Source organism: Canis aureus, chromosome 32, assembly GCF_053574225.1.
Source record: "Canis aureus isolate CA01 chromosome 32, VMU_Caureus_v.1.0, whole genome shotgun sequence".
In the NCBI taxonomy this organism is placed as follows: domain Eukaryota; kingdom Metazoa; phylum Chordata; class Mammalia; order Carnivora; family Canidae; genus Canis; species Canis aureus.
The window spans coordinates 12,636,086-12,654,662 of record NC_135642.1 but is presented as its reverse complement, the minus strand read 5'-3'; the positions used below and the strand labels follow the sequence as shown (position 1 = coordinate 12,654,662).

Here is an 18,577-nt window from a genome sequence, read left to right as displayed (position 1 = left end):
AAACCTTGATGGCTAAATTTTTTTTCAGGAGGGGTGCCCAATTTACATGCCCACCAAGAGTGTGTGGGTGCCTATTTCCAGGTGGCTGTAAAGAAATCTGACCCTGCCCAGAGCCCTTTTACATCCTTTCTGTTGACACTGGTGCTCAGCAGGAAGGAGACCCAGCTCCTCTGCTGCAGGACAGCAGTCAGCTCCCTCTCTGGCTTTTGCCTCCTCCACTGCAAATCTCCTCAGAGTTTGTGAGGTGACTGTTTCAGTATGGGAAACAACAGCCTTTCTTTTAGTGAGGGGGAGTACACTTGGATTCCCTTTATTGCTTCAGTGAGATTTTCCTGTCTGTCCTGGGGTGAGAGAGTGAATAACCACATCTTCTGACTCTTCCAGGTGAAGAAGGCATATAGACAGAAGGCCCTCTCCTGCCACCCAGACAAAAATCCAGATAATCCCAGAGCAGGTGAGACTCTTCTAAGTGTGGGAAGGTGAGACCTGCTCACCTGGGCATGGTGTCTTCCCATCTGTGCTTCCGTGTGAGTGCTGACATACACGCATGCAGCCTGGCTTTGGGTGTGTAGCCCCAAGCCTGCACTTTGCCTGCTGGGGGTGTCTGGTCAGCTGCCTATACGTCCCCCTTCCCCTTGCTGGTCCATCATCTGCTGATGTCGCCCTTCCTACCAGCCTGTGGCTTCTTTGAAGTGCTTTTCCAAGGGAGCACACCATCATCAAGCCTGACTTCATTTTTCTCCTCTTTTTTGATCTGTATTTTTAGCTGAGCTCTTCCACCAGCTTTCTCAGGCCTTGGAGGTACTGACCGACACTGCAGCCAGGGTAAGCTCCTCCTCCTCTATGAATTGTCCCCTGTGGTTAGAGACCACTCTGACACCTCGGCCTCAGTCCCCCATACTCTGCCATGCAGCAGTCCTTGCTGCCCCAGCCTGGAGGCCTGGTCAGGGTGCCTCCTGACCGCTAGGGGGCTACATGGCTACGGTCCATGCTTGTCCTCAAGCTGATGGCTCCCCGGTGTTCCTTTCTCCTGCCAGGCTGCATATGACAAGGTCAGGAAAGCCAAGAAGCAGGCAGCAGAGCGGACCCAGAAACTTGATGAGAGAAGGAAGAAAGTGAAGCTTGGTAGGTGACATCATGGTGCTGGGTGGCCTGTGGTTTCCCTGGGCCATCCGCATGCACCCATCACCTTTCTTCCTAGAACTGCAGTTCTAGCATCTCACAGCTTTTTGGCTGCAGCTCTGGGCAGAGCCCTGCTCTCAGGGTGGATCCTAAAGGACACTCTTAGGAATAACAACAATGACTAGATTTACTATTAGCTAGCATTGTGACAGATGCTTTACAGTCTCCTTTAATTATCACAACTATCCACGGAGGTGGGTATTACTAAGTCCATTTTTTATAGATAAAGAAGCTAAGGCACTAAAAGGATAAGAACTTGCTGAAGCTGGGATTTAAACCCACGCAGTATGAGTAAAGTCTGTGTTCTTGTTCAGCATGCCATTCTGGGTCTTTTGATGCATTCCAGCCTCACTTCTGCACAGAGCTTTCATTCTTTGGAGGTGTATTTTTATTTTGGTGTATTTTGAATATCGTAACATCTACCCACTCCAAGCGTACAATTCAGTTACTTTTAGTAAATTTCCCAAATGGTACAACTGTGACTATAAATCAGTTTTAAAATATTTTCATCACTGCAATAAGATTGTTCCAGGTAGTTTTTACCCAGTATTTCTCCCCTTCTTCTTATCTATTTGACATGCATATATTTAATATGTACATATACCATCCCAATACATTTATCTTGCTATCAAAAACAAACAAAAAACCCAGAGATTCTAGGTAAGTAATTGCTCAGAGAAGAAAGCCATGAGTCCCAGGCCTGGGATGATGGTTTGTCACAGCACCTGGCCTGGCCTAGGGCCACAGCAGGTTTCTCTTGGAAGGTGGGAAGGGCTCCAGGTCATGGGGTGATGTGTGCTCGCTTCAGCAGCACATATACTAAAATTGGATATGGGGTGATGTCCTCACACAGAATCTGCTATCCCTTTAGGAGCCACCATGGTTGGGTGGTAAATGTGAGCTGAGAGGGAGGTAAAGAAGACAGTGGGGACTTGATCTCTGTGGTGGGAGAAACATCAACACCAAGGTTGAGGTCAGGTTGTGATGCCAAACCACAGGAACAGGCCAGCAGCTCCACCCTTGGCATCCCTGCCACATGGCCCTGGGCTGCTGACATAAGCACCCACCCACACCCTGTTCACTGATCAGAGAACCAGCTTGGTCAGCGTGAGCTGACTTAACTCTTCCAGACCCCAGCCACTGGAGCCTATATTTCATCTGTGCTATGACCTTTCTCAATTCAATAAACACTAACTTATGAAGCTCATGGGCATGGAGGGAGGGTGCAGAGTTACTATATGTTTTGATCCTGCATGAGATTTTGGGCGGGCTGAGGACATGTAGAAAGTGCTTAGACCAGCCATTGGGTCATTCACCTCTTGTACCCAGACCTGGAGGCCCGAGAGCGCCAGGCCCAGGCCCATGGCAGTGATGATGAGGAGGAGAGCCGGAGCACCAGGACGCTAGAGCAGGAGGTGAGCATCCAGGCATGCTCGCCTGAAGCCATCAGCAAGAGGAATGAGGGTGGGCCTAAGTGGCTGTCGTGGCGGGGATGGCATGCCCTCTCCCTGTTCTTCTGTGGGATCTGGGTAATCTGTCCCACCTGCAGGTTGCTGGGCCCTAGCTTACAGGTGGAGCCTCCCAGGGACCTTCACAAGGTGAGCCAACCTGGAATTGGATCTGCACAGAATTGTCATTCCCCCCAACCCCGCTCTGCAGATCGAACGCCTTAGAGAAGAGGGTTCCCGGCAGCTGGAGGAACAGCAGAGGCTGATCCAGGAGCAGATACGACAGGAACGGGAGCAGAGGTTGAGAGGTAAGCATCCATCACCCCCACCCACTTGCCCTCTGAGGCAGCTCCAGATGCCAGAGCAGCCACACTGGCTGCTTGGTGGAGTTGCTATGGAGGCTTCCACCTGCTTGGAACCCTGGGGGCACCTGACTCACATATGCCACCTGTTCCTTCTTCCCACCACTTCTCTGAGGCCAATTGTCTTTCACTCTGCCTGAGATCTCCTGGCCCTTTTTGTCGGAGTCCTAAGCAGAGCTGGCTCTATTTTGGAGCAGATCAGTAGGGGAAAGTCTCTGGGATACTTTGTTTCAGTAGAACTGTGGCATTTGTGCCTCCATCTCATCCTCCAGGAAAGTGTTCAGAATCCTTCGCTGGCAGAGTGCTAATCGTGGCCCTCAGCAGGCTGCTGGGCAGACCACCCCTGAGGTGGCAGCTTCTCTGGATGGGGGTGGGATTGCCTCTACCTTCCCCGTGAAGCTCATCAGCAAGGCAGGCAGGCAGTTCTGGGTTGTGTCTCCCACAAGTTCTGGGTTGTGTCTCCTATAGAGAACCTTCTGGCTCCCTCCTGTCTACCTTGCTAATTTTCCCAAATTTTTTAGGAAAGGCAGAAAATCCTGAAGACAGAGGAACCCCCAAGCTAAAGGTGAGCCTTGTGGGATCCCTGAGGAACTGCACACTACCTCTTGCAGCAAGAACAGATGCTTCTGGGGGATTGAAGGGTTCTGGTAGAGACACTGGGTCTCTGGGAGCCAGCAGCACTACCCACATCCTTCCATCCTCCACTGCCTGGGGATCAGGATGGCCTCTCGGAGCTTGCCACGAAAGGCCCTCCTAGCCCTGGTGGTTGCTGGGCAGCACTCCTCAGAAGCCCTGGAAGGAGAGCATCTCATAGGGCTGGAAGTGCGGCTTTGGGTGAGCAGGCCGCCCTGTCTGTCCATCTTCAAGAGGAACATGTTTTTGGGGGGGTGCCTCCTAGACTACAAGTGCCTGGAAGACTAAGTGCCTGGTGTCGCTCAGACTGTAAAGCTCAGGTGTGGCGCTGGGACCATTCAGGCCAAGGTCAGTGTTTAATAATGACCCTCCCTGCTGTCCTTTCAGCTAAAATGGAAATGCAAGAAGGAAGATGAGTCAAAAGGCGGCTACTCCAGAGATGTCCTCCTGCAGCTTTTCCAGAAGGTCTGCCCTGCTGCCTTCCCCTTTTCCCATTATCTCCATCTGCATCTCAGCGAAACACCAAATCTCTGTGGGTAAACTTCCCTTAACATTTCTACCAGCCCTTTTTTCTGTCTCACAGACCATAGGGCAGCCTGGAGGCTTTCTCCAGCCATGGCCCTCCAGTCCCTGTGTTGCCATATGCCTTCTGCCCTGGTCTCACCTTCCCTTCCCAGCTCTCGCCCTTGCCATCTGAGTGTGTGGGGAGAGACGAGGTGGGCAGGTGGCACAAGACCCCCGTCCCCTTCCCCACTATCCGGGGCAGTCTGAGTCTTCTTCCTTTGCCCAGCTCTCCTTTGCTGTTCTTCCGTATCCCAGCAAAAATCTTCTTTCTTTCCCATCTCTGATCCCTCTCCGGGGATCTCAGCAACAAAGCATTATCCCCTAGCTAGAAATGCTCCAGCAGGCCTCAGGCCAACGCAGACTTGTCTTGCACCTGAAGGCTGAGCCATGCTTACTGGGAACCCCTTGTCCTCATAGTACGGAGAGGTGCTCAACCTGGTGCTTTCCAGTAAGAAGGCTGGCACTGCCGTGGTGGAGTTTGCAACCATCAAGGCTGCGGTGAGTGTTGTGTGAGGCTTTGGGGGGCACTGGTGGCCCCACTATTCCAGACTAGGGAGCCAGTACTGTGGGCCCTCTCAGCTTAGGTATCCACAATCCAACCCCATTCCTGGGAGTAGAGGCACAGCCAGTGAAGGTAAGGGCAGAAGAACGCTCTGGGGATGAAGGAGAGCATAGACTGACTCTGTTTCCTACTGCCTGGCTCTATACCCTCTGCCCTCCTGTAGAAGCTGGCAGGCCTGTGAAGTTGCTTGGTTTTGCCTGGAGGATGAGAGTGGTGGTTCTAGTTCTTTCTGAGAGCCACTTTATAGCTGTTTGGAGCCGTGTGACCAGAACTGGGTACTGTGTTTGGCAGGAGCTGGCTGTCCAAAACGAAGTGGGCCTAGTTGATAACCCTCTGAAGATTTCCTGGTTGGAGGGACGGCCCCAGGGCACGGGGGGCCCCAGACATGCAGGACTGTCACAGGTAAGGAACCATGCCTCTCAGCTGAGTCTGCTCAGGGTTTGAGGGACCTTTTCCTGTTTGGGCTCTTCTTAGGGCCCTTTCCTCCCAAATCCCAATTTGTCAGGAGCAGAGTGAGAAAGGCAGGTTTGCCAACCTGAACAGGACTGTGGTTCTGTTGTCTTCTTGTCTCTGAGTGCCAGGACCTACCCCGACCACCCCCCCCCACCCCCCCGCCCAGAATTCTTAGACCTTACTTTCCCCACACATCCTGGTCTCTTTTGTGCTCTCACTGTCGTCCAGAGGGGCTTTCCTGGCCCATGGGCTGCTTGGCTGTGGTGAAGCATTCTTAGACTACCTGGTGCTGCAGGGAAGGAAAGGGCAGGCCATGTGAGCAGCTGCTTGCTCCCCAGCTCTGGTTCTTCAGGTGTGTCTGTGGCTGCTCCAGACAGGGGCTGACCATCAAGAGGCAGAATTTCCTTAGAAATGACGCCGGCTACCCTGCTGGCACTGGGGCACGGCCTGGGTGCACGCCTTGTGGTGAAACACAGATTGCTGCCGATTGGCGCTGGTGCTGGCTCTTAGTCCTCACAGCTCTCTGTGAGGGCTTTCGTTCAGCACCTGCACAGGCACACATGCACACGTGATCCTGATCACACCACCCCACGTGGGTGGGACAGAGAGCGTTTGGGCCCAGAGCTGTCCCTTCTCCGAAATGGCCTGCAGATCTGTGTGGGAGCCTGAAGCTGCTGTGTTCACAGCCTGCTCCGTGGGGGGAGGGGGTGGGCCCCCAGGGGCTCACAGGGCTTTGCTCTCATTGCCTCAGCCCCCCCACCCCCCGTGCTCCTCAGCTGGCTGTGAGGACAGGAAGCTCCCTAGGAGTGTGTCTCAGATCCTGGACAGGGGAGGAAGATGAACTGGTCAGAGCCCTTCTTTAGAGACCTCATTCCCCACTGTTAAGTTGCAGCATTTCACAGCCCCAGATGACACTCCATAAGCCATGTTACAAAGAACTTTATTCATTATTTCCTGCATCCAGAGGGGAGCCTTTCAACTCAGCAACAAGTCCGCACAAAGGAGGGAAGGGGGAAGACACAGATCTGGGTATGAAAGCAGTGTGCATCAAAGCTTCCTCTCCCCCTCTACCATGCTCAGAGAGGCCTGGAGGGTCAGAACCACGTGACCCATTGTGTTCTGGTTTCAAGTCTTCTGTCCAGGCCATAAGGCAGGGGCAGTAGCATACCTTTGGTCTTGACCAGTGGGCTCAGCGCTGGATGGCAGGCCCCCTTCATGAGCAGGTGTGGGCAAAGCAGAGCTCCCCAATCCTGGTGGAGGATTCTGGAGACTAGCTGAGCTCCTTGACTGTAACAGTCACGAATTTCATGCCCATCCTTGATCCAGTCTTCCTAAGCTCTTTGGGCAGAAAGGGAAATCTGCCACTGTTGCTACATTTCCCAAGTGTTCCCATCAATAATAATTCTGAGAACTCCCCCGAGCAGCCCTTTGCTAGCTGTGTCTGTCCTTGGGCTGGCGTTCCCTACCACCACCTACCTCGGCACCAGGGAGTGCCTTGGGCAGCTGCGTTGGAGGCTTGTTTCTTTGTCCCTTTTCTGCAAATGATTTGTTTGGCTTTCTCCCAAGTATAAGAGTACAACTTGGCCCCTCTGCATGCCTCACCAGCCCCTGCCTTCCCCTGCAGGTCCTGTTGGGCTCCCCCTCTCCACCACCCCGTGCTGCGGCACTTGTGGCTCCAGGCTGTGGTCTAGACCAGTGCTGCCCAGTAGGGCTTTCTCGGGTGATGTCCGTGTTCAACCTGCACTGTCCCGTGGTACCATTAGTCACATGTGGCTGTTGGACATCTGAAATGTGGCCAGTGCAACCAAGGAACTAAATTCTTAATTTTACTTAATTTCAATTTGAACAGCCACAGGTAGCCAGTGGCTTTCCCCTCAGGTCTCCCCACTTTGCTCTTTGGCCTGGGTTGAACCGCTCTTGCCTAGACCTATCCTGTGATGTCTCTCTGTTAACCGTGGCTGCAGAGGGGGCTGGTGCCGGGCACTTGATTGATCTCTGCAGTCCATATATCCTCCTCTCCCCAACTCCCCCGCTGTTGGCCTGTGCCTGCTTTCTATGGTTACAAGCATGGCCTCCCTTTCCCACCCTGGCCAACTGCCTTCAGGGCTCCTGCCAGCAAGTGCCCCCTCACAGCACTTCCAGCTTGTCTCTGTGCCTCTGTCCCCCCCGCTCCAGGGTGACAGAGAAGACTGTTCAGGACCTGGAGGGCAGGCAGGATCCTGGATTCTTATCCCTACCTTTTTCTTCATCTGGAACTGACCCCTCCTTCCTGGGTCTCCAGGCTTCTGCTCTTCCAGTTACCCCACCGCTGCCCACCTGCACCCCATTCAGAAGCTAGGTTCACTTGGAAATTGCTCCCTCAGCATCTGTAGAACTTCCTCAAGAAGTGAAATCCCCAGGTCCACTTTGAAGGAGAAGAAGGGATCATTGAGGTCTGGAGCAGGTGTCCTCTGGGAAGGGGGAGTGTCCAAAAAGTTGTCCTCAGAGTAGTGGTGGAGGGCGCCCGCCAGGGACAGCGCTGAGGGCAGGGTGGCCGAGTAGTCAGTGGTGTAGGCAGGTGGGGGCTCCAGGATGTTGGGGCAGCTGGAGCTCTCTCGATAGAGGCGTGGAGGCTTGGGTGGGGCCAGCAGGGTGGCCCGGGGCTGCTCGTCCCCCCACAGAGGCAGGCGCCGACCATCTGGCCGGCCTCGCAACTCCCGGATGACCTCTCGGTTGCTGTACTCCTCATGGTCCCCACCAGCTGTGCTCGCCTGGCTAAGCACACTGCCCTGTCGCCGGAGGCGCCTCGGCCGCCCCAGGCTCAGCCGCTTCAAGAAGGAGGCGTTGCGGAAGGAGCCTTTCCTCCAGGTCTCCATGGCACCCAGGGGAGCCAGCAGACAAGCCTGGTACCTCAGCAGCCCAGTTCAAGAGAAGCTAGGGACCATTAGGTTCCTGCTGGAGCAGCGAATGGCAAGAATCCGGAGACCGCCCTAGTGGGCTAGAAGCACAGACTTTTGGCCAGCATCTTGGAGGGTGGGAGGAGATCCTGGGAAGAGGGTGCTTTTGTCCTGGAGAGCAGAGAGGTGGGAGTTCCTGGTGACAGGGGTCTCCCAGAGTGACAGGAGTGGCCTGGTGACTTGATAGGGCAGTGGGAAAAAACCCAAGAGGAAGAAGCAGCACTTACTGGAGTCAGAGTCAGAGTGCAGGGGGCTCCCTGAGGTGCCAGAGCTGGATCTTGAGGTGCTAGGGCAGCCTGTACAGCTTCCTCAGCATCCGGCTCCTCCAGGTGGGCCTGAGTTCACCTACCCTCCCCGGCCCCTGCCCCTGGCTTCAGGGCAGCGCGGGGCCAGGCCTCTCTGCCGCAGCTCCCGGACTCTGATTAGTGGCTTGGCTGTTTGTGCCAGTATGCGGCAGTGGGGATGTGTTGTTTTCAGGTGACTCAGTCAGGTGGGAAGCCGGGTTTCATGCTCTTAGGTAATTGCAGCATCTGGGGACCGGGATTGGGCCAGCTGTGGCCAACACCCCAGGGCAGTGGGGAGCTTTGGATTCCCCTGAGGACTCTCTGGGGGCAGTCCTGCTTTGTGTCACCAGTTGCCTCCTTTTGCCCCCACAGCTGTATGGCCTCGGAGCCCTAGCTGGTGGGCCTGGATCCCCAACCCCGCTCCATCCCCCAAGTGTCTGGGAGGGAGGAGCTCAGGGAGGGTGGGAATTAATTGAAAGGCAGGCATGTGGAACAGTTGTTGGGGAAGGAAGAGAGACCTGTCACTGGTGTGGGTGACTCAGTCCTGAGGCCTGGTGATGGCCCTCATTAGCCAACCCTGCAGGTATGAGGGGGAAGAGGCAGAGGGTGTGTTAACGGGAAGCAGCCCCATGCCTATAAAGGGCTAGCTCCTCCCTTGGCTGGGCTCAGGGCATGCCTGGGTGACTCTTAAGTTTGCTCTGCAGAGCAGCATTACCTGAAGGTGGGAGAACTGTCCTCCCCTCAGCCTGCCGCCAGGCAGTTCCTCAGCTTCCCGGATTTACTCCTGTGGCCTCAGGGTCGGGGGGAGTACTTGAGGGCCACGGTCCTGCTGCTTCCTATCCTGCCTTGCTCCAGTCCTTTCCCTTGGGTTGCCTGGGCCTTATTTGGGGACCCTCTGTAGAAAAGGCTGGGCCACATGGGGCTGCACTATCAGCAGTGCCTGGGCCTGGCTGGGAGGGCACCTGTTCTCGGCGCTGCCACAGCCTGGGACAGATGAGAAGGCTGGGACTGTCAGAGAAGCAGGGGGATCTGGACTGAGTCACACTTCCTGGTTCTGTACAGCCCTTGCTTCAAACCTGTTGGCCACGGTCTGGCATATTAACCCCAGCCACTCCCTTCATAATCCCCAGGTCACTGACCACTGAACTTCCCTCCCTGGCTTTTTCCGTGAGTGCACACTCACTGGGTCTCGAACAAGGCTCAGCAGTCGGCCCTGCGTTGCAACCCCTGGCCTGGCTCACTTCTGCGCCAGTTCGGGTGGGCTTCACACTCCCCACAGCTTCGGCTGTACTGATGGAAGAGGTGATTTCATTCCCACTGCAGACCTTATCAGGGCGTGGAGTTGGTGGATCAGAGCTCCGCCAGAGCTGTCGCTCCACCCCACAGCCTTGGTGCACTGGGTTGGTTGTTTGTTATTCTTTTGATTATTAACGTACAGCACTCTTTAATCCCCCGCACTGTGCTGGCAAGATCATAAAAGAAAAAGACACAGGCCCTGCCCTCCGGCAGCCCTGGCGTGTATTTTTAGGAGGCAAGCGGCCTCATGCTTGCTTCTCCCAACGCCGGGCCCACTGAGGCTGCGTCTCGTAGGGCTCCCTCCCCTCCGGCCTGGCAGGAGCCCAGCAGGAGCTCGATGGCGGGAGGGAGGCAGCTGGGAGGGGCTGTGCTCTCCGAGGACGTTTCTGGACGTTTCTGCACCTCGCACAACCCCTTCACCGGAAACCGGCGAGAACCAGGAAAGGAGTGTCCAATACAGGGCAGGGAGGAAATGAAGGCAGCCAGGGCCTGGCTGGCGCATGGAGTGATTCAGCCGGAGATGAGACGGCGCAGGGCTGCCCCATGGAAGGCCTGGGGCGGGGGGCTGAGAGCTGCTGGAGATGGACGCGAGGGGAGCCCCCTGGCAGGGCCCGGGCGTCCGCACTCCTTGGCTCAGGTTCAGCCTAGGCCCAGTCCTGCAAGTCTGGAATGCGGGGCTGTGCCCTGCGGCGCGGCCCTGACCTGGTGCCCCCTGTCCCCCAGGGCTCGGTGCTGTCGGAGAGGGACTACGAGAGCCTCGTCATGATGCGCATGCGCCAGGCTGCTGAGCGGCAACAGCTGATCGCCCAGATGCAGCGGGAGGATGAGGTGGGGCAGCCCACGTAGCCCTCAGCCCCAGCGCACGCAGCCACAGCCCTCTTCCTAAGCGTCACCAATAAACTTTTTTTTTTTTTTTTTTTTACAAGAGTCTATCTCTATTGCATATGTAGGTGTAGGGTGCTGGCTCACCCATGTGTGGCCCTGGTTCCTGGGCTCTGCCTGAAAGGGTTTCCCCCAGGCCTGCTTCTCCCTTCCCGGGGGAGGGCAGACGTCGCAGGAGGCGTTCCTCGCAGCGAGGGTCGCTGCGCCAGCAGAGCAGAGGAGCCACCATTCATCACAGTCCTTTATTGGCTTGGACTAGCTCCACAGGACCCTCCTGCCCGCCAGGGCCATCCTCCTGCAGGGCTCCCCGGTCCTGGCCAGGGACAAGCTGGCTCTTCAGGCCCCTCAGCCGGCTCGCAGAGCACAGCCTCCCCCGGGGCTCTCAGCCCTGGAGAAGCTGGAGGGGCAGCTGGCGGCGGGGGCGGGGGCCCTGCCTCTCCCACTGGCTGAGGCAAGTTTCAGCAAAGCCCATTCACTGCCCAGTGCCACCAGGCTAAGGAAAAGGACAAGTCGGGAAGAGAGGGGCCAGGCAGTGAGTGACTGGGGATTCAGGACTGGGGCCCATGGCAACCGCTCAGAAAAGGGGTGCTCGGCGTGAGAGTCACTCCTTGTGCAGGCACCACACCAGCGTCTGGCCCACCCCTGTCATGCTCAGCACACGGAAGCCCTTGCGTTCCAGCTTGTCCAGGACAATGCGGGGAGGATCGTTGACAAAGTACTCATAACTGTGAAGAGAAGGGGGAGAGGGGACAGCATGAGGGGGACAGCGGAGACCCCATACACACCTGGTATCTGCTGATGGCCAGGCCTGGGCAGGAGTCCTGGTATTTGCTGAGTGCCTTCTAGGTACTAGGCTAAGTGCACACTCCTTGCCCCCTTCCCTGTTAAGCACATGGCTTGCATATTATGTTTCTTCTTCCCAACAACCTACAGAAGGTTCCCATTTTATAAATAAGAAATCTTGGAGGGGTTGAGTTGCTTTCCAGATGTCATACGGAACCTATGTAAGTCTGCTGACAGCCCCATGTGCCCTGGGCCACTGTACTATTTAGGAGGAATGGCCTTTTCTCTCAAGGCCCTCCCACCCTGCCAAAGGGCTCTGCCCTGCAGTCCTGGAGCAACAAGTTGGCCCCTAATAGCTCCTGGCTCTGGGTGCTGCTCCCTAGCACAGAGAATGCTTGCTGTCCCTCCTTTCAGGGTTAACTGAAGGTGAAGGGCTCCAGTCAGATAAAGAGCTCGAGCCCCAAGCTGGGCATCTTGAGACAAATGCCTCATGGTAAAGGAATGGGGTTGGCTTCAGCCCTCCAACCTTGACCCAAGGGGCTCCTCCTTCCCCTCTTTGAACTGGGGCTCATTCTTGCAACATTTCTCATGAGTTCCAAGCCTGTGGAGCTGGTATGAAGAATGCCAGGGGAAGTGGCCAAGTTCCCAGGCAGCAGCTGAGCTGGAGGTAGGACCCAGGCTGCCCGCAGAGTTGAGCTTTCTTACTCAGATAGTTCAGGACAGAAACCTTTGTCTCTGTGCCTGTCTTTGTCTCTATAGGGTCCAGCTTCAAGATAAGAGGACAGGATAAGGAGTATTCCACTTACAGAGTCCTCCATCCAGTCTGACTCTGTCCTGGGGTTCCCTTGTGAAGGGAGGGCCAGTGAGAAAGCTTTCAGAGCAAGCCTGGGGGCTGCAGTAAGACCACAGACAGGACCAACCCTCAGAGGACGGATCCCCATGGTGCCGGCACGGCCTCTGAGGCTGGGCAGTGGCATCATCCCTGGGCTTCGTTGTGTAAAGGAATTAGGAACAGGTCTTGGGACCAGCATAGAAAAGATCCTTAGGAATGCCATTACTTACAAGTTGTTTCCCAGGACGCTTCTCTTTGAGGCCCCCAGATAGCGCATCAGCTCTGGATCTGAGTGCTCATCACCCACCATGGTAGGGCCCACCTCCTGCAAGGTAAGCCACAGTGGCTGCTGGGCTGGCTGCCAGAGAGAGGTGGAAGGTCTCCGTCCTTCCTCCCCTGCCTGCTGGCCCTGAGCCAGTCTCAGTTCAAGGCTGGTGAGGGTGCTGAGGCACCTGGGGACTAAGCACAGGCTGGGGAGGGGTGGAGCCCTCAGTGTTCAGGCAGGGCAAGGTGAGGTGTCCCTAGCCCCTCCAAGCTGAGCTGCTCGTTGTCCGCCTACTGGCAACTTCCTACCAGGCATCACTACCCATGTTTGTGTATATCAGAATCACCTGGAAAACAGAAATGAAATATACGTCCCCACAAAAACTTGTACAGGAGTGTTCAGAGCAGCACTGATTCACAAGACCCAAAAAAGTGGAAACAGCCTAAATGTTTGTCAGCTGACAAATGGATAAAGTAAACTGTGATGTAGCTACACAATGGGATCTTACTTGGCAAAAAAGAGGAATGAGCATCCTACAATATGGATGAACCTTGAAAACCTGGAAGTGAAAGAAGCCAGGCCCAAAAGACCATGTATTACCACGGAAAGTAGATTAGTGGTTACACGGGGCTGGGGGCTCGCGGGTGCGGGTAGTGAGGAGTGACTGCTAAGATACAGGGTGTGGGTACAGGCTTTCTTTTCAAGGGGATGAAATGTTCTAAAATTATGGTGATGGCTGCACAACTCGAGTATGCTTTAAAAATACTGTACACTTAAAGTTGGTGAATTCATGACCTATGTATGCTATATATCAACAAAGATATGCATTTGTATATATTTACATATATAATATATATTTTTATATATTAATATATATTTATAAGTATATATTTACATATATTAATATATATTTATATATTATTATATATATTTATATATATTAAAAATCCCCCGCAGAGCACTGAATGCCCGAGCCCCAGGCTTAGAGGGTAGTTTGGGAGGCCCGGGAAGGGGCCCAGGAGTGCACATTTTAACTGCACAAGTATCTGGTTCTCCAACCACTGCCCTAAGGCACTGCCGGGGCCTCACCTGTGCGCGGGGACCTCCGCGCCTCCCCCCCCCGCCCGCCCCCACCTCCACCTCAAGGGAGCTGTGCACCTGCTGACGGATCACCCAGCACTTAGGGAGTGCGAAGGGGCGCGGGTGCCGGCTGGGGCGCCCAGTCGTACCGTTCTGAAGTTAAAAGATTTCTGGGGCGACCAGCACCGTCTTGGACCAGGAAACTGCACCCAGAGAAAGGGGCGTCACTTCTGACTCCGAGTGGTCTCCCCCTCCTTCTCTCCTAAAGCCTTCCAGGAAGTGCCCGAGGATGCCGTTAGTGGCTGTAGGGGGGCCAGGCGCTTGGCAGAGGTGTTCGGGCGTCTTGGCGCGTCTTTTCCAAACCTCTTTCCCCCAGTACTTCCCCCCCCCCGCGGGGCTGCGCTGCGTAGGGCGGTGGGTGCTGCCCACGTGAGGCCAGGGCGCCCTGGCTTTCTCCGGCGGGCAGGTGGGGCACGAGCCGCAAGCGCCCGGGTCACTCGGCCGCGGGGACGCACGCACTCCACCCGCTCGCCGTCCGGCCGGGGCGCCCCGGGAGCCCGGCGACGTGGGGGGCCCCGCCCCGCCGCCCGAGGGGGCGTGTCCCGGGCGGCCTCCGGCCCGGGTCGCAGGCGGGCGCTGCCCGAGAGGGAGGGGCCGAGGTGCGGCGGCAGCGCCGCGTGCCCCGGCCGGGCCCCAACCCTGTGCCAACTGCGGGCCGGCGGCTACTCACCATGCGGGTCTGGGTGCTGATGAGCACGTAGGGCATGGTGCGCGCGTCCGGGCCGGGCTCCCACCAGGGCTTCGGGCTCGGCGCCGACGCCTGCCCCTCGGCCTCGGGACTGTGCCCGGCGCGCCGAGTCCACTTACTCCGGCTCCGGCCTCGGGCGGCCCCAACCCCCGGCGCCCGGCCCGTGACCGCCGCGCCGGCCAATCAGGAGCAGGCGCCCGGGACGCGCCCCCGCACTTGACGATTCGGGGCCCGCCTCCTGCCGGGGGCGCTGCTCCCGGACCCCCGCGCGCGGCTGCCGCGAGGAGGGAGAGGCCCGCGGGGCTCGGCGGCTGCCGCGGCCCCTGCGCCCTCTTTCCGCGCGCCTCGGGCCCTGGGTTCCGAAGTCCTGCTGCTCCCCGGCCCCGGCCCCGTGAAGCAGAGCGGGGAGCAATCGGCGACCCTCCCGAAGGTCTCTCCCAAGCTCCAGCCCAGCCCACCCGGGACACCTTAAAGCCCTGGGCAGATCCCACTCCCCGTCCCCGGACGCGGCCTCCGCGGACTCTATCGGCGCTCGGGAGACCGGGCGGGGGGGGGGGGGGGCGGGCACTGCCGAAGTCCCACCTCGCGCGCCCTGCGCCTCCGCCTCTGGCTCCGATTCCTGGCAGCGTCCGAACCTCGCATTGCCGTGCCCCCCGGGTACGTGGGTAAAGGGACTGAGCCCTCGGCCGTGCGCCGGCCGCGCGGGGCTTGAAAGCGACGGAATGTGGCCCTCACGTCGGAGGGCGTCCCGCCGGGCCGACCAGATGCGGCGCGCGGGAAAAATCCGAAAACTCCGAAGATTCTTTACGTGCCCTGTGATTAGTTCTCTGAAAAGCAAAGCGAAACCGAAGCAGTCTGACCTTCCCTGGCCCCGAAGGGCCCTCGGCGGGCGCGCTCTGTCCTGCGGCAGCTTCACGGCCTGCAGAGCGCGGCAAGGGAGGCAGGAGGCTGCGATCCTGAACGACTCGTACTGGTCTAATTGGTTATTCCGTACTTTCTACCACTATTCCTCACCTCCAAGACTAACAATTTAGCTAGAGAGATAAGATAGTCATGCCTACCAAAGGGTTCGTTAAACTGACAAAGGATTAATGCTCAGGATATATTAACTCCTGCAAATCAACAAAAGACAAGTCAATAGAAGAAACATGGGCAAATGACTTGACTAGACACTTTCGAAAGAGAGAATGGAAATGGCCAATAAACCTATAACATGACATTCAATATTATTAAAAATCCCAGATATGCAAACTACATTTTATTTTATTCTTTTAGAATTTATCTATTGGGGTGCCTGGATGGCTCAGGTCATGATCCCGGGGTCCTGGGATGGAGCCCCACATCAGGCTCCTTGTTCCACGGGGAGCCTGCCTCTCTCTCTCTCTGTCTAATAGATAGAGACAGACTGCACCACAGGGAGGGGCAGAGAGAGAAGGAGAGAGACAGTCTCAAGCAGACTCATGGGCTGAGTTCAGAGTCCATACTGGGCGAATCCCACCACCCTGAACCCTGAGCCAAAACCAAAATTCCAAGGTTTAATCCACTGAGCCACCCAGGTATTCTTCAAACTACATTTTAACTGAGTGCCTGGTGGCTCAGTCGGTTAAACGCGTACCTTTGGCTCAGGTCATGATCCTGGGGTCCTTGGATTGAGTCCTGAGTCAGGCTCCCTGCTCATCCGGGAGCCTGCTTCTCTCTCTCCCTCTGCCCTTACTTCCCACTTGTGCTTGTGCTTTCTCTAATAAGTAAAATCTTACAACAACAACAACAACAACAACAACACACTACATTTTAAACTACAATGAGATACTACTTCAGTGATTTGCCAAATCAATCAATCTGTAGACATTGAGTATTGGTGAACAGGTCTAACAACTGGAATGCTACTGTTGGAATTGCAAAGTGTTGTGATTGATACAGTCACCTTGGAAAACAACTTGGCATCATCTAGCAAGGCCGATGTTGTGCATGGGTATGACCCAGCTAAATGCCTCCTAGATAAACCTCAAGAAAACTCACTCATCAGGATACACGTATTAGAATATTCATCACAGCACTGTACGGACTTAGCAAAAAAAAAAGGAAAAGGTCTTTATGTCCATCACAAGTGGAGTACATTTTTGGTTGATTGATACAGTGGAAACTGCATAGTGATGAAAAATGCTAAGTGAAAAAGTAAATTCTGGGAAAATAGAGAATAATTCTACTTGAAGCTCAAAACCTGCAAAACTAAACAATACATTGGAGATAAAAACATGATTAAATTATAATTCAATAAAAAATGTGTAGTTAAATTATAAAGAAGAGTAAGGGAATGATAAATGTAATATTCAGGGCAGTGTTTACCTCTGAGAGAAGTAAAACAAACCAGGCAGGGACAGCCATTCAGGAGTCTTACAAGGCAAAAGCGATGTTCTCTTTCTCACAGTAGGACCTGGGTGCTAAGGGTTATTATACATGTCCACAATCTTTATTGTATTATATGTATAGTTTTTTTAGCCATTAAATATTTAATAAGAACAATTGTTTAAGTGTCAATTACCTTAGTAGTTAGACGCTGGGGGGCGGGGGGAGCCACGGTCTGAGGCATTTGACTATGTTGCCTCTCTTGGAAGAGCCACGTGGGCAGATCTCTGGCTGTTTGGGGCAGAGATGAGAACAGGAATTTGGGGTCTGCTCTGCTTTCCTCTCTCTGGTCAGGATGGGGTGAGGAGGAGGAGACAGGAAGGCAGTGCATATCTCGGGCTCCCAGGGCTTTATTACATTTGCAAAACTGGTCTGCAGATGCCACACAAGATAGAGAGCTCGCTCCATCCAGAATCACCCACCCCGCTGCTGACTGCTCTGGCAGCCGCATGCCCACCAGATAACATCTTTAATATCCAGGGGGAAATGAATTCCCCCGCTTGGTCTGCCCATCTGGCCTTGCCTCTTGCCACAATTTATCTGGCAGATCTTTCTCCCCTGCAGAAAGAGGAGAAATTGTTCTTCTACAACTCAGTTTTTCATCATGAAAGCATTATCTAAGTGGCCAGGCCTGGATATTGGTTATTCTTTCTTTCCTTTCTTCCTCCACATTCAGCTTCTATGGGTGGCGTCTGCATTGGAGCTCAGGGGATGTGGAGATGAATTGAGCACGAACCCCATCCTGGAAGAGTGAACACTCCAGTTGGGTAGCCAGACTAGAAAGCAAATAATCATGGCACCAAATGTAATGGAGGTAACGAAGCCCCAGGAATAAAGAAAAACAAAAGATTAAGTCCACTAAGGTGGTAGTCTGGGAAGATTCTCCAAAGGAAATGGCTTTTTATTCTCTCTAAAAGTTAATATTTTTTCTTATTACTAAAGAAACACATGCTTATCTCTGAAAAAATGAGAAAAATTATGGGAAAAGTCTATAAAAAACACTCTTTTCTCACCAGCAAGACAATTATAGTGTATTTCAGGATATACCAACTGAACTAAATCCTTAAAAATTAATAGGCGGTCTTGGTAAATTTCTATTCCTTAAGCTGTGGGGTGGGAACCTTGTCTTTAAATTGTTCTTGTTCGTTACAGTGTACATTATATTAAACGTACTCTCTTATTTGTAAAATATCTCACAATTAAAAAGTAAATAGAATATCTAGTCAAGGATTTGAGAAGGACTCTTAGATGTTTCAGCTGTGTCTAAACAAAATTTTAACTTGAAAGAAATGCTGATGGTAAAACTGGAATTGTACTCCTGTATTTTCAGTTTTTAAAAATATAAGAAGTTACATAAAATCTCAAAAGTAAAGTGGAATTATAAAAATCAATGGGCCATGGTGATGTTAATATAAAATAAAAATAAAAACTTTTTAAAGAAGATTTTATTTATCCATTCATTAGACACAGAAGAGAGGCAGAGGGAGAATCAGGCTCCCTGCAAGGAGCCCAAAGCAGGATTCGATCCTGGACCTCAGGATCACGCGCTGAGCGGAAGGCAGATGCTCAACCGCTGAGCCACCCAGGCGTCCCTAAAAATAAAAACTTAAAACTGTCAAGTTATTTTACCAGCAAAAACATAGATTTATTTAGGAATAGCAGAGGTTTGCAATCCAGGACAATGAACCTGCAACAAAACCGTAGGCAAGTTCAACAAAGAAGAGGAATGTTATTTTATGGAAAAGAAAGAATTTGGGAGGAATTGTTTTGAACACCAATCTATTGAAGAGAAGCAAGAGTTTAGGGTGATGATGGTTTCTCATTGGCGGGTTTGTAGGGGCAGGGTAGCCCATTTATTGCA

At 54.1% G+C, this 18,577-nt stretch overlaps 3 protein-coding genes across 3 annotated transcripts in view; 1 reads left to right on the top strand and 2 right to left on the bottom strand.

Annotated features, from left to right (window-relative positions):
• Positions 1 to 10,639, top strand: part of DNAJC17 (DnaJ heat shock protein family (Hsp40) member C17) — a 41,448-nt gene extending 30,809 nt beyond the window's left edge. Inside the window, exons 2-11 of the mRNA XM_077880649.1 lie at positions 385 to 454; positions 767 to 825; positions 1,038 to 1,125; positions 2,512 to 2,597; positions 2,842 to 2,938; positions 3,514 to 3,557; positions 4,013 to 4,090; positions 4,607 to 4,687; positions 5,043 to 5,153; positions 10,444 to 10,639. Coding sequence (XP_077736775.1) covers positions 385 to 454; positions 767 to 825; positions 1,038 to 1,125; positions 2,512 to 2,597; positions 2,842 to 2,938; positions 3,514 to 3,557; positions 4,013 to 4,090; positions 4,607 to 4,687; positions 5,043 to 5,153; positions 10,444 to 10,566 — 837 coding nt within the window. The 3' untranslated portion in view covers positions 10,567 to 10,639. The remainder of the gene's footprint in view (positions 1 to 384; positions 455 to 766; positions 826 to 1,037; positions 1,126 to 2,511; positions 2,598 to 2,841; positions 2,939 to 3,513; positions 3,558 to 4,012; positions 4,091 to 4,606; positions 4,688 to 5,042; positions 5,154 to 10,443) is intronic.
• On the bottom strand, positions 6,128 to 10,677 carry C32H15orf62 (chromosome 32 C15orf62 homolog). The gene has a single exon (XM_077880650.1). It carries the CDS (start codon positions 8,057 to 8,059, stop codon positions 7,532 to 7,534), a length of 528 nt encoding a protein of 175 aa, XP_077736776.1. The 5' UTR covers positions 8,060 to 10,677; the 3' UTR covers positions 6,128 to 7,531.
• A 153-nt stretch (positions 10,678 to 10,830) lies between these two features.
• Positions 10,831 to 14,458, bottom strand: GCHFR (GTP cyclohydrolase I feedback regulator). The gene is made up of 3 exons (XM_077880654.1): positions 14,293 to 14,458; positions 12,448 to 12,542; positions 10,831 to 11,327 (listed from the first exon to the last, which is right to left on the bottom strand). Exons 1-3 carry the CDS (start codon positions 14,326 to 14,328, stop codon positions 11,204 to 11,206), a joined length of 255 nt encoding a protein of 84 aa, XP_077736780.1. The 5' UTR covers positions 14,329 to 14,458; the 3' UTR covers positions 10,831 to 11,203.
• Between the last annotated feature and the right edge of the window lie 4,119 nt (positions 14,459 to 18,577).